This window comes from Bactrocera oleae, chromosome 2 (assembly GCF_042242935.1).
Source record: "Bactrocera oleae isolate idBacOlea1 chromosome 2, idBacOlea1, whole genome shotgun sequence".
In the NCBI taxonomy this organism is placed as follows: domain Eukaryota; kingdom Metazoa; phylum Arthropoda; class Insecta; order Diptera; family Tephritidae; genus Bactrocera; species Bactrocera oleae.
Genome location: NC_091536.1, coordinates 76,511,185 through 76,522,237, shown reverse-complemented (window position 1 = coordinate 76,522,237; position 11,053 = coordinate 76,511,185). Strand labels below are relative to the sequence as shown.

At 36.1% G+C, this 11,053-nt stretch overlaps 3 protein-coding genes across 5 annotated transcripts; all 3 read left to right on the top strand.

Annotated features, from left to right (window-relative positions):
• Positions 1–12: 12 nt before the first annotated feature.
• Positions 13–2,808, top strand: Aduk (Another Drosophila Unc-51-like kinase). Of its 2 annotated transcripts, XM_036368542.2 has the most exons (7): positions 13–441; positions 499–720; positions 791–1,151; positions 1,207–1,570; positions 1,638–1,822; positions 1,884–1,967; positions 2,577–2,808. In XM_036368542.2, the coding sequence occupies exons 1-7, from the start codon at positions 206–208 to the stop codon at positions 2,742–2,744; spliced, it is 1,620 nt and encodes a 539-aa protein (XP_036224435.2). In that variant the 5' UTR covers positions 13–205; the 3' UTR covers positions 2,745–2,808. The 2 variants fall into 2 exon arrangements, with proteins under 2 accessions (XP_036224435.2, XP_014095843.2); XM_014240368.3 differs by having other exon boundaries at positions 14–441; positions 1,884–2,808.
• Positions 2,809–4,938: 2,130 nt separating this feature from the next.
• LOC106621476 (trypsin-1) lies at positions 4,939–5,969 on the top strand. The gene is made up of 3 exons (XM_014240370.3): positions 4,939–5,108; positions 5,170–5,529; positions 5,605–5,969. The coding sequence occupies exons 1-3, from the start codon at positions 4,995–4,997 to the stop codon at positions 5,905–5,907; spliced, it is 777 nt and encodes a 258-aa protein (XP_014095845.2). The 5' UTR covers positions 4,939–4,994; the 3' UTR covers positions 5,908–5,969.
• A 2,488-nt stretch (positions 5,970–8,457) lies between these two features.
• Positions 8,458–9,763, top strand: LOC106621479 (serine protease 1). Of its 2 annotated transcripts, none has more exons than XM_036368545.2 (3): positions 8,458–8,658; positions 8,752–9,141; positions 9,207–9,763. In XM_036368545.2, the coding sequence occupies exons 1-3, from the start codon at positions 8,545–8,547 to the stop codon at positions 9,507–9,509; spliced, it is 807 nt and encodes a 268-aa protein (XP_036224438.2). In that variant the 5' UTR covers positions 8,458–8,544; the 3' UTR covers positions 9,510–9,763. The 2 variants fall into 2 exon arrangements, with proteins under 2 accessions (XP_036224438.2, XP_014095848.2); XM_014240373.3 differs by having other exon boundaries at positions 8,779–9,141; positions 9,207–9,757.
• The last annotated feature ends 1,290 nt before the right edge of the window (positions 9,764–11,053 follow it).

Genomic DNA, 11,053 nt, shown 5'->3' with positions numbered 1-11,053 from the left:
GTCAGCTCTTATACAGCACGGCAACGTTTTTCATTAACAGCTGATCACATTATCAACATTTCAATTTCTTCGTTTATATTTTTTGGTTTTTATTCCTTTGCGCATATTTTTTGTTCTCAAATTGGCCACAACAAATGGAGTAAGTGAAGAAGTGTTTCAACAGAAGTTAGCGTGTTAGTATATGACATAATTTGTTACGTTCAACATGACCCTGCCCCGAATCACCGACTACGACCTGCTGGAGAAGCTTGGAGTTGGCAGCTATTCAACCGTCTATAAAGCACGCCACAAAAAGGAGCGCAGCTATCATGCTATTAAGATTGTGGAAATGTCAACGCTATCGGATAGTTCACGTGAAAATCTTATAACCGAGATAAGGCTACTCCGTTCACTGAACCACAAGTACATTGTGACATTACAAGATTTCTTCTGGGATGATAAGTATGTATATATTTTTTTGTGTGTTTCATTTAAAAAATTGTTATTTGATTTCCTTAGGAAGATTTACATTGTGTTGGAGTTTTGTAATGCCGGTAATCTGTCGGCCTTCATACGTTCGAAAAAATCATTACCGGAAGCCACTTGCCGCTTTTTCCTGCGTCAATTGGCAGCTGCTGTGCAGTATATGCGCACAAATGATATCTGTCATTTCGATTTGAAACCACAAAATTTATTATTAACGCGTAATTCAAATGTGATATTAAAGGTGGCAGATTTCGGGTAAGCATATTTAAACACAAGTGTAAATATATTTTTTTATTTATTTATATAAACTGTTAAAAAATTACAGCTTTGCGCAACACTTGAAATTGGGTGAGATCAATCAACAACTCAAGGGCTCACCACTCTATATGGCACCAGAAATAGTGCGCAAACATCAATATGACGCCAAAGCCGATTTATGGAGTATTGGTGTGATTTTATATGAATGCCTTTTTGGCAAAGCGCCATACACTTCCAAGAGTATTGAAGAGCTTTTACAGCGTATACGCAATGCAGAGAAGATAACCATACCGGCGAAAGCAAGCATTAGCAATGACTGTCATGATCTGCTTTGCCGTTTACTGGAACACGATCCTGCCAAACGTATTTCATTCGATTCGTTTTTTGCACATCCGTTCATCGATCTCAAAACTTTGCCCACGGAACATGTAGGTTATAATTCATTAAATTTTTCAAATATTTTAAATTAAAATTTTTGAATAGACATTACAAAAAGCTTCGGACCTCGTCACCAAAGCCGTCGAATATGATGAAAAACAAAATTACAAAGAGGCTTATTATTTATACTGCAGCGCGTTGCAATATTTTGTGCCGCTCATCACTGAGGAAGCAGATGCCAGTAAACGATTGGCTTTGCGCAATCGTGCACTTACCTACCTCAAACGCGCTGAAGAAATAAAAAATGTTCTAATCGATGCTGAATATAAAGCCGCAGCGGCTAAAGATCTACATAAGAAACAAGTGCATTCCCAGCAGCAGGAGCAGCTGCCGAGCAGCTCCTCTGCGCAAACACCACAGCCGAACATAGCCGATGTGCTGGAGCCAGATGTGCGTTACAAGCAGTTATGTATGTTTTTGATTTATTTACCGAATTTAGTCGCTTAATATTAAATATTGCACTTTCATTGCCTTAGTTGCGCTCTCGCACTCGAGTCCACAATTGAAAAGTGCTTTGGAAATTGGACGCCAAGGTGAGCTTTATTTGTACGAGAGAAAATTGAAGGCAGCTTTGGAAGCATATACTTCCGCCTTGGGCATGCTAGTGCCGTTCACAAACAATGAACCGAAGGGTGAGCGCCGCAACTTGCTGCTACAACAGGTATTTCTTTGGTATTTATCGCAATAAAATATCAAATTAATTATTCAACAATATTTATTAGTTGGAAATCTGGATGAAAGAGGCTGAGAGCATTAAAAGTATACTGTCTGCTAAGGAAATGGTTGATGAGCAAAAATTGACATCGGTGCGCCATTGTTCAGTACAGTAGTATTTAGCATATAAAAATATTTCGTGTAGTTTTTTCTTGTTTTTATAAATACATATGTCGTGTTACACACGCCAGTGCAAGCAAAATCAAGCGAATCGATATTGATTAAATCGAATTTAATCAGCGCATAGTATATATGTATATGTATTTCTATCACAATAGAAAATATGTTTATATAAGTATGTACTGTAGCGTTAGTAGCAAATAAAATATTAGTAGTTGTTTCAAAAAACTTTTTTAACAATGCCAAGCAATGGTGCGCAAGCGCAGACATATACATATATATTTACATTATAGTAGAAAATTCGATATCATCTTATACTGTTATGTAGTTGAACTATAATATGCTTATAATTTCTTAATTTTTTTTCACTACATTACATAAAGTGCATGCATGTAATTGTAGTTCGTTTACATATAGCTTAATGTATGTTTACATACTCGTATATATGCTAAGTTTTTATATGTCAAAGTTTTTCCTAATTTTGTCTGTAAAGTTTGTGATCTTTAATGCTTTAATCTTTTTTTAAGTTTTTTTCTTAAATTACCTCATAAATAATGACACTTCATTTGTATATTTATTAGCGCTGCAGTTTCAGCCACACATTCCATTCGCGTCACCAACACACTCAGCGGTTTTCATGTACGCGTATACACATATTTTTAATTTATAGCATCTGCCTAATGTTGTTTTTTGCCTTTTATGCACACATTTTAGAATTTAAGAATGTATTTATGCTTTTATTGAAGTAATATTAAAATAATTTTTCAATTCTGAAATATATAAACATAAATACAGTTTTATCCATGCAACGGATATTTGCATTTTTACTTTGGGGGATAAAAACGAGAAAAAACGTTAACTTCTGCTGCACTGTAGCTATAATACCCTTCACAAATAAAAAAGTTTTCCATACAAAGACTTGATTTTGATCGAACAGTTTATATTTATGTCAGCTATAGTATTCCGTTATCGGCTATTCCGTGCAGCTTGTTGGTATGCAAAAGATGTGTGCAAAATTTCTGATTGATATCTCAAAAACTGAGGGACTAGTACACGCATATACAATACATGGACTCAGCCGACTCAGCTCGTAACGCTGATAATTTATATACTGGTAATGTATATATATATATATATGTATCTATATAGGGTCTCCGAGGTTTCCTTCCGGTTGTCGCGAACTTCGTGGCAAACTTAATATACCCTGTTCAGGGTCTAATTATATTTGAAACCCCGTTATTTATCAAATTTAACACGACGAGTTATAAAACGAGCTTCCTCAGGTCAGATAGGTACGCAGTTGCACAGAGTTGAAAAAATAACGGTTATTGTTGTAGTAGTTGTTCGAAGATTGGATGGAATTATATAGTTCAATGTTGATTTTACTTAGTCAGGTTAGGGCACAATAAACCTTAGGTGAACAATAATTTTTCTTAACTACTTAGTCGGTATGAAATCGGGTCGTTTCCCCAAGCTATTTACTACTTAATGATCCAAATGAGTGATATCGCCGAAGTAACAACCTTTGATCGGAAAAAATCCGGCTCTTTTGGAATTGAAAAGAGCTATTTCATTGCGGTTGGACAAGACAGGGATGAGAAGAATGTTCGATGAGTGGATCTGGAAGTGACAAAGAATGGCTATAGCTACGGGTGAACTCACTTGCTACGTGGGAACTCTGCATTGTCCGAAAAGTAGAAAATATTCCCAGAAAAATTGAATCTGACTGCCAGAACTGCTGGGAGGTGAAGTGCAGGTGGTGCCAGAAACTGTGGGTACTGTCTAGTGTCTATTTCAGAGGTATTGCTTTCCTTCCCGAGGCTTAGAGTGTGCGTCACTTATTTTATTAGATCTTACATTATTTAATAGCAGGCTCTTCTGCTTGTAGATTGCTACTGTAATTACCTAAAGGCTTGGCTTTAGGTGGAAAGGGGGCGAAGTAGGTTCTGACTGACCTGCTGGTTTTGCTGAAAAGTCAAACATACAAAATGATCTTTTTTGCATTTTTTTAAAAAGTGAAACACATGGTACATTGAGTCCATGGTGATAAGGCCCGATGTTTGATCTTCAATCTTTCACATAAAATAGAAACTTGTTAGAACAGCCTACATGCTGAGTAAACATTGGTATTGATATATGCACTTTATTATCTTCTTTGGTAACCCGCTTAGCCTTAGCCTTACTAATCCAGCTTTAATAGTTGGATGAAGGAAAGTCAATTTCTTAGTATTGGATTTGAGATTTTGGATCTTCATTTTCTTTCATTGCTTTCTCCACTTATGAGATTAGAGAAGTTTTAAAGAATATATTACGAATCTCACTTAAAAAATGGGATAGTTAGCTACTTGGCGAAAACTGGTTTCCCAATCGGTAAAATACTATACCTATATGAAAATAGTAAATAGTAGTAAAGGGTTAGTTGGGATCTCAAAAATAAGAAAGCAAAATGCGATGTACTCGCGCAAAAGATCAACAAATCAACGAGAGAGAATTTGATTGAAGAGGAAGTAAAGGCTGCTCCAGTTAACTAGCAATATTTAAATACGACCTTACTTCTGGTAAAAAAAACCCATTCTATACGCTAACATTATAGTGATAACCTACCGAATTGCAAGGCAATCGTATTAAGCAGCTCGTTGTAAGTAATCTTAATTGTAGCACTGATTGCGGTCAACCACTAGACGGGATATTGTAATTCATTTGTCAAAGATAACTTATCGGGGCTTCGAAAATGATTCGGTATAACCTAGAATTAGGTTGTTTTTTCAGTTTATCGATTGCGCTTATCATCTACGCGCATAAAAGTGACACGCAGTTTATATATTTTCAATTACCCAGTATTTATAGTGTGAATTATGGGGTTTTACGTTGCTATAATATTTTTATTACAAACAATTTTGAAATCGAACCAAATGCTGTGTTTATAAAAGACACAGATTTGTGGAAATTAGTCAGTCTTAGGTTAGATTTCTTAACGAACTTATTCTCTATCTGCCGATATGTGGACCCGGTACGCATTAGTGTTGTTCGCATTGATGAGCGTGGCATACTGCTATCCTCAAGGTCGCGTCGTCAATGGTACATCGACAGGCATTGAAAAATATCCGTTTATGGTGTGTTTACTTAAATAAAGAGTATGTGCTGAAGCATTGAAATTAATTTGTACTCTTCAAGGTATCATTGCGCGGTTCGACTGGTTCACACTCATGCGGCGCAAGCATCATAGCGCCACGTTGGATACTCACCGCGGCACATTGTGTCTACCGTACTAGACCCACATCCATTAGCATACAATACGCCTCGACCGTGATCAGAGCCAGAGCCGCCAATGTGGCGTCGGTGAAACGCGTTATCTGGCACGAAAACTATTCGAGTTACTACTTAACAGATGACGTCGCGTTGTTGGAGCTGTTCGGTCAATTGGTGTTCAACTATAATACGATTGCACCGGTTACATTGCCAGCGCAGAACTATGAGATACCACAGATTGCTGAGGGTGTGCCCGGTGTATTGGCCGGTTGGGGTTTAAATGCTGTATGTTAAATTGTGTTCTATACTAGAAAACATATTCTTATCCAGTTAACTTCTCTCTTATTTCGTCCTAACTAGACTGGCGGTTATATCCAAACCACTCTGCAGGAAGTTAGTCTGAAGATTTATTCCGATGAAGAATGTATCTCACGCCATAACAACGACACGACTATTCACAATATTTGCGGCGGCGTTGATGACGGTTGGAAGGGTCAATGCAGTGGCGATTCCGGCGGTCCCCTACTTTCTGAAGGAAACGTTCAATTGGGTATTGTGTCTTGGAGTATCAAACCATGTACAGTACCACCATATCCAGGTGTATACACAAAGGTTTCTCATTACATTGATTGGATTAAGGAGAATTGTGATTCATGTATTTGAATTATTTAACTATGGGCACCTCAAAATAAAAACTTGGTGATTATTTTCTAAAAAAACAAAAACCGATAAGTCCGTTTTGGTTTCTATATGAACATGATAGATTAAAAAATAAAATCACGATATACGTATTTAGCCTTTAGGAAGTTGAATATGCTTATGTAATATTTAAGGTAGCTTGTGATTGAACCCTTGAGACAAAGTTCACCATTCGGACACAAAGAACTAAACTGGTAGTAGTGGGAGGAGTTTACTAAGATCACCTAGGCAGTGTGTACCTTTTTCGTACTTTTAGTGCAAGAATGATAGAAATAGATGTGAGAACAGTTTTGTCGCTTTACTTTTTATGGAGTTTATGACGTCATGAAAGAAAGCCGGCCTGAGTTGGAAATCGATTGGAGACCTTCGAAAAGATTGTCAGAAAATTGCCGAGCTTCATTGTGGTTACTAAACTTTTGAAGCTCGCCTTAGATTCTTATTCCATACTTCTGACTTAACCAATGGGTATACCTAGGTAATTTTATACTTGTTTGTACTTCGTCTCCTATTAGAACATTCCACTGCTTTAGCTCTTAATTTTTAGGAATTTCAGATAAGGGCAAACTAATACTGCTGAATGTGGAGATCCAACTTTTAAGCTAGTAGAACAGCTTGCAAGTGAAGTTGTCTATGGTAGCTCAGATAATAGTGTTGTCAAGTCGTTCGGCCAGAAACAAAATCTTTTAAAATATTTACAAACTTCTAAGGTTTCTGCAATAGTTTTAGATCCACTTCAAGTAAGCCGAATGTAACTTGGCTTCTGCTTAGTTAAACATTGATCAGATATTAAAAAAGTAAATCTTAGATCATGAAAACTGCCTCGACATCCACTAAAATGCCACTAAGTTATACCATTGTCTAAGTTAGAATGGTGAACTCTATTTAAGCTATATATTGTAATATTAAGCGATATGTCCGTCAGCGCGTGGTTATCGACGAAAATGGTGGTACGATCGACGAAATTGGACGAAAAGAATATTTATAGGAAGAACTGTCATCTGGATAGAATTCCCTAAAATCTGGTTTCAGAACGTTTTATGTTTTCATAACAAACACATCTTGGCGGTTCGGTAGACTATGGAACTTCCAATTTAACGTTGACGAAACAAAAATTACGAAGTAGTTAGGATAGAACCATTCCGGTAGAATTTCCGACCCCTTTATCTCCGCTTTTGCTAAATTGTCTACAGAAGCTGGCAGACTTTGTCTAAAAGTGAACGAAATATCTTGTCAGCAAATAAAAAGAAAGAATGATAACTAAGTACTCCAAGTTCCCTGTCAAACGTCTTTCCAAAAAAATAATGGTGCAAAAATGTCTTAATCTTTTTTTACTCTAAACAGGGTATATTGAGTTTACCACGTGTAACACCCAGAGGGAAACGTCGGATACCCTATAAAATATATACATAAATGATGAGCATGATAAGCTAATGTCCGTCTGTCTGTCTGTATATACGCGAACTAGTCTCTAAGTTTTTGAGATATCGATCTTCTAAATTTAAGAATACGACCGTTTCTCAAAAAGAAGCTGCTCATTTGTCGGAATGGCCAATATCGGACCACTATATCATATAGTTGTCATACAAATTGAACAATCGGAATCAAGTTCTTGTATGGAAAACTTTTTTAGTTGTCGAGATATATTCACAAAATTTGGAAGGGATAATTTTCTACATACAAACTGAACGATCCAAATCAAATTCTTCTAAGGAACCTTTTGTATTTGTGAAGGGTGTTATAGCTTCGGTGCAACCGAAGATAAGGCTTTTTCTTGTTATTCTTGAATAAGCAGTCAGCGTACGTATCTCGGCTCAGTTCATAATTAAATACCTACTATTATTTACGACAAATCCAAATGCTAATAATTAATTCGATAATGTTTGTTTTACTCTGAAAGTATATAATATAATGTCATTCAATAAATTTCTTAGAGAATTTCGAAATGTTATTGTTTCGATTGCAACCGATTGTATAGAAAAATAAGTATTCGATTCATTTACAAGAAATGCTACAAAAGACACAGAAAAGAGCAAAGTCCGAAAACTCTCGATACTATTCATCGTCATTAAACCTGATAAACATTTTGCATACCACAATTACTGTAGCTTCGTCATAACGGAAGTTGGAAATAACAAAATTTTTATCTGATTTTTATTTATTATTATCTGGCTTACTGTTATTTGGTTGCACACAAACCGATAAACGAAATTTGAACTCAGGCGCCTGTCTATTATAATTTTTATACAATTAATTTTTATTAAATAGTTGCCAAACAGTTATTTATTGCCAACATTTTTGACAGTCTTATGTGTAGATCTAATCAAAACTCGGCATTGAAATATTGCTTTGAGAAATACAAATAAATAAAAGGTGAACCGTTGCAAAATATATAAAAAAATTATCTTTAAATAAATATTTTTATTAATAATAAATCAAGGTGCTGATAATGTCCTTCTATGCATTCTTCTTCTAGGAAAATTCTTTTTTGGTTACTTATAAAAGTTCGCCACAGTACCAAAAGCCGTTAGTTAGACAAATGTGCGGTTTCTGTCGAGAAGTACAATAATTTGATAAACGAAAAAAAATTTTTAAGTGTAAACAATGTGGATACGGTCCGCGATAATTATTGTAGCCCTCTTGGGCGCGGTTTCTTCTTTTCCCGATGGACGCATTGTTAACGGTACTACGACTGTGATGGGCAAATATCCATTTATGGTGTGTTAAATATTTGAAAAATGATTAATATACAAAAACAACAGCAAAATACTTATATATAATTGTTTGGTGGAAAATAATAATTTATAAAAGAAAGTTCTCTCATCTCCATTTGTAAAGGTCTCTCTGCGCTTAACGAAAGGCGCACATACTTGCGGTGCGAGCATCATCGCGCCACGCTGGATACTTACGGCTGCGCATTGCGTTTACGAGCGCGCAGCAAAGGATCTCAGCATACAGTTCGCCGCAAAGGTAATCAGTCGATACAGTGGCAATTTCGCGCCAGTTGAACGCATTATTGTGCATGAGAATTATACGCCGGGCGGCTCATATGCCAATGATATTGCTCTTGTAAAATTATATAACGGTTTAGTGTATGATTATGTGAAAGTGGCGTCGGTCGCCTTACCGGATCCATACTTTGAGGTGCCGCAGACAGAGATAGGCGCCGCTGGTGTGCTACTCGGTTGGGGTCTAAATGCGGTAAGCCATGCCTCTATTTCTTAACACCTATAGCTACTATAATATCATACTATTAACTTCTCCAGACTGGTGGCGTCAATACGCCGACACTAGAAGATGTCCACCTGAAGATTTATTCAGATTGCGAGTGTACCACTCGTCATAGTGGCCACACTAACGCCGATCATTTATGTGCTGGTGTGGATGTGGGCGGTAAGGGCCAATGCACCGGTGATTCCGGTGGTCCTTTGCTCTATATGGGTAGCATACAATTGGGCATCGTATCGTGGAGCGTTAAACCGTGTGGTGTCAAGTATTATCCGGGAGTTTATACAAAAGTTTCGCACTATATTGGCTGGATACGCAATCACACCGATGCAGTTGTTTGAATTTATTGAAAATATATATAACTAATATATATATATATATATATGTAATTTTTTTTATTAATTTTTAAGTATTCCTTTTTAGTTTATTCTTTATTCATTAATTTTTAGCTAGCTCTAACACTAACTAGTATTAATATATAATGTGGCTAATATTTAAAAAGTAAACTCGAAATTATTTTTAATTAGTGTTATGTACATATATTATATAATTAATTTTTTATCTTCTAAACGCTGTCGGAATGTTCGCACATATTATTTAAGTCATAGATTTATCAATTTAGGTTTAATTGATTTATTACTGAAATATACAATTACAGTTCTACAAATGCACATAGCTAATCTGAGTACGTGTTCATTATACCAATATGTTGAATACCAAAAAAGTATATACACATAAAAAAATACGAGGACGGTCCGATAAGTACTTAGCCTCACCTAGCCTGATGCCGTCACAATGCCAAGACAAATTTACTAACGTGCAGTACATTTTTGTAAACTTATTTAGGACAGCAAGTGCAACTGTAAACCACTTCACAGCATGAATTCACTGCTACATATTGTACATATGTTACACATCAGTGACCAACGAGTAGTCTAAATAGTGACTTTCACTCGTCGAACTTGCTCCGAGCAAGGCAAAAACTGTCCTATCGGATAGAAAGCTGAAAGAAGGAAGTTTCCTGGAATTCACAGTCTGTGATTTACATTAACTTCCTGCAGAAGTGCTATTTGGCGAAGATAAAAGTGCTCTTCAATCATGATAACGCACTTGGCCGAATTAGGCCATGAACTGCTGATCTATCCACCATATTGTACACATCTTCTTTTATTCTGGAAGAAATTTTAGTCGAATGAAGAAAACGTATTTTTCAGACCGGCTAAAGCAGTTTAAGTATCGCTGGGCCAAGTAATAGCCTAGAAACTAGTTGTGAAATAAATCCTCATTCATTCATCGGACTGTCCTCGTTTATACATTTATTAGCACCAGTGGTTGTATACGCTTACGTATTATACTACGAATACTTTGCCTTCTCTCTTAATGTGTAATTTGAAAAACTGCGGCATAACCATCACTGTTTGAGTTTGCTGGGAAAGTGGTGTGAAAAGATAGTTTTGGATGTCGCAAAGAGAAATTGAAAGTAGATGGCTGTTTTATCTATATATCATCATTCCGAACTTTGATAACAATTCTTTAATAAATAGTCGGTTTGGAGAGTTAATCAGCATTTTCTTACCGGTCTTCCACCAAAAATGTTGTGCAGTTGATAAATGGTAAATATTTTGTGGTTCTATCTGGTCATCTTATCTTCTTAATTTTGTTCCAGAAAATGATATAGTTAAGTCTCTTGGGTATATTAATGCAGTTATGTTTGTAACCCTTGAGGGCTTTAAATCGTTGAATTTTTTTTGTGGATAACGAGCATAGTGTACACAGATTTTCAACTCAAAAAATTTGGGGAATCTCTCCACCTCTCATTTATATTTTGAGAATCTTTTTAACATTAGAAATGTTTCTGCAGGAAGCAAATCGTATAGCGGCAGTC

What these genes read in the sequence shown, in the direction of transcription:
- LOC106621476 (XM_014240370.3), top strand. Translation starts at nt 4,995, where the DNA reads ATGTGGACCCGGTACGCATTAGTGTTGTTCGCATTGATGAGCGTGGCA. An exon ending in TTGAAAAATATCCGTTTATG is followed by an intron (nt 5,109 to 5,169) that starts GTGTGTTTACTT and finishes GTACTCTTCAAG; the next exon opens with GTATCATTGCGCGGTTCGAC. An exon ending in CCGGTTGGGGTTTAAATGCT is followed by an intron (nt 5,530 to 5,604) that starts GTATGTTAAATT and finishes CGTCCTAACTAG; the next exon opens with ACTGGCGGTTATATCCAAAC.
- LOC106621479 (XM_036368545.2), top strand. Translation starts at nt 8,545, where the DNA reads ATGTGGATACGGTCCGCGATAATTATTGTAGCCCTCTTGGGCGCGGTT. An exon ending in TGGGCAAATATCCATTTATG is followed by an intron (nt 8,659 to 8,751) that starts GTGTGTTAAATA and finishes AATTTATAAAAG; the next exon opens with AAAGTTCTCTCATCTCCATT. An exon ending in TCGGTTGGGGTCTAAATGCG is followed by an intron (nt 9,142 to 9,206) that starts GTAAGCCATGCC and finishes TAACTTCTCCAG; the next exon opens with ACTGGTGGCGTCAATACGCC.
- Aduk (XM_036368542.2), top strand. Translation starts at nt 206, where the DNA reads ATGACCCTGCCCCGAATCACCGACTACGACCTGCTGGAGAAGCTTGGA. An exon ending in AAACTTTGCCCACGGAACAT is followed by an intron (nt 1,152 to 1,206) that starts GTAGGTTATAAT and finishes ATTTTTGAATAG; the next exon opens with ACATTACAAAAAGCTTCGGA. An exon ending in TGTGCGTTACAAGCAGTTAT is followed by an intron (nt 1,571 to 1,637) that starts GTATGTTTTTGA and finishes TCATTGCCTTAG; the next exon opens with TTGCGCTCTCGCACTCGAGT.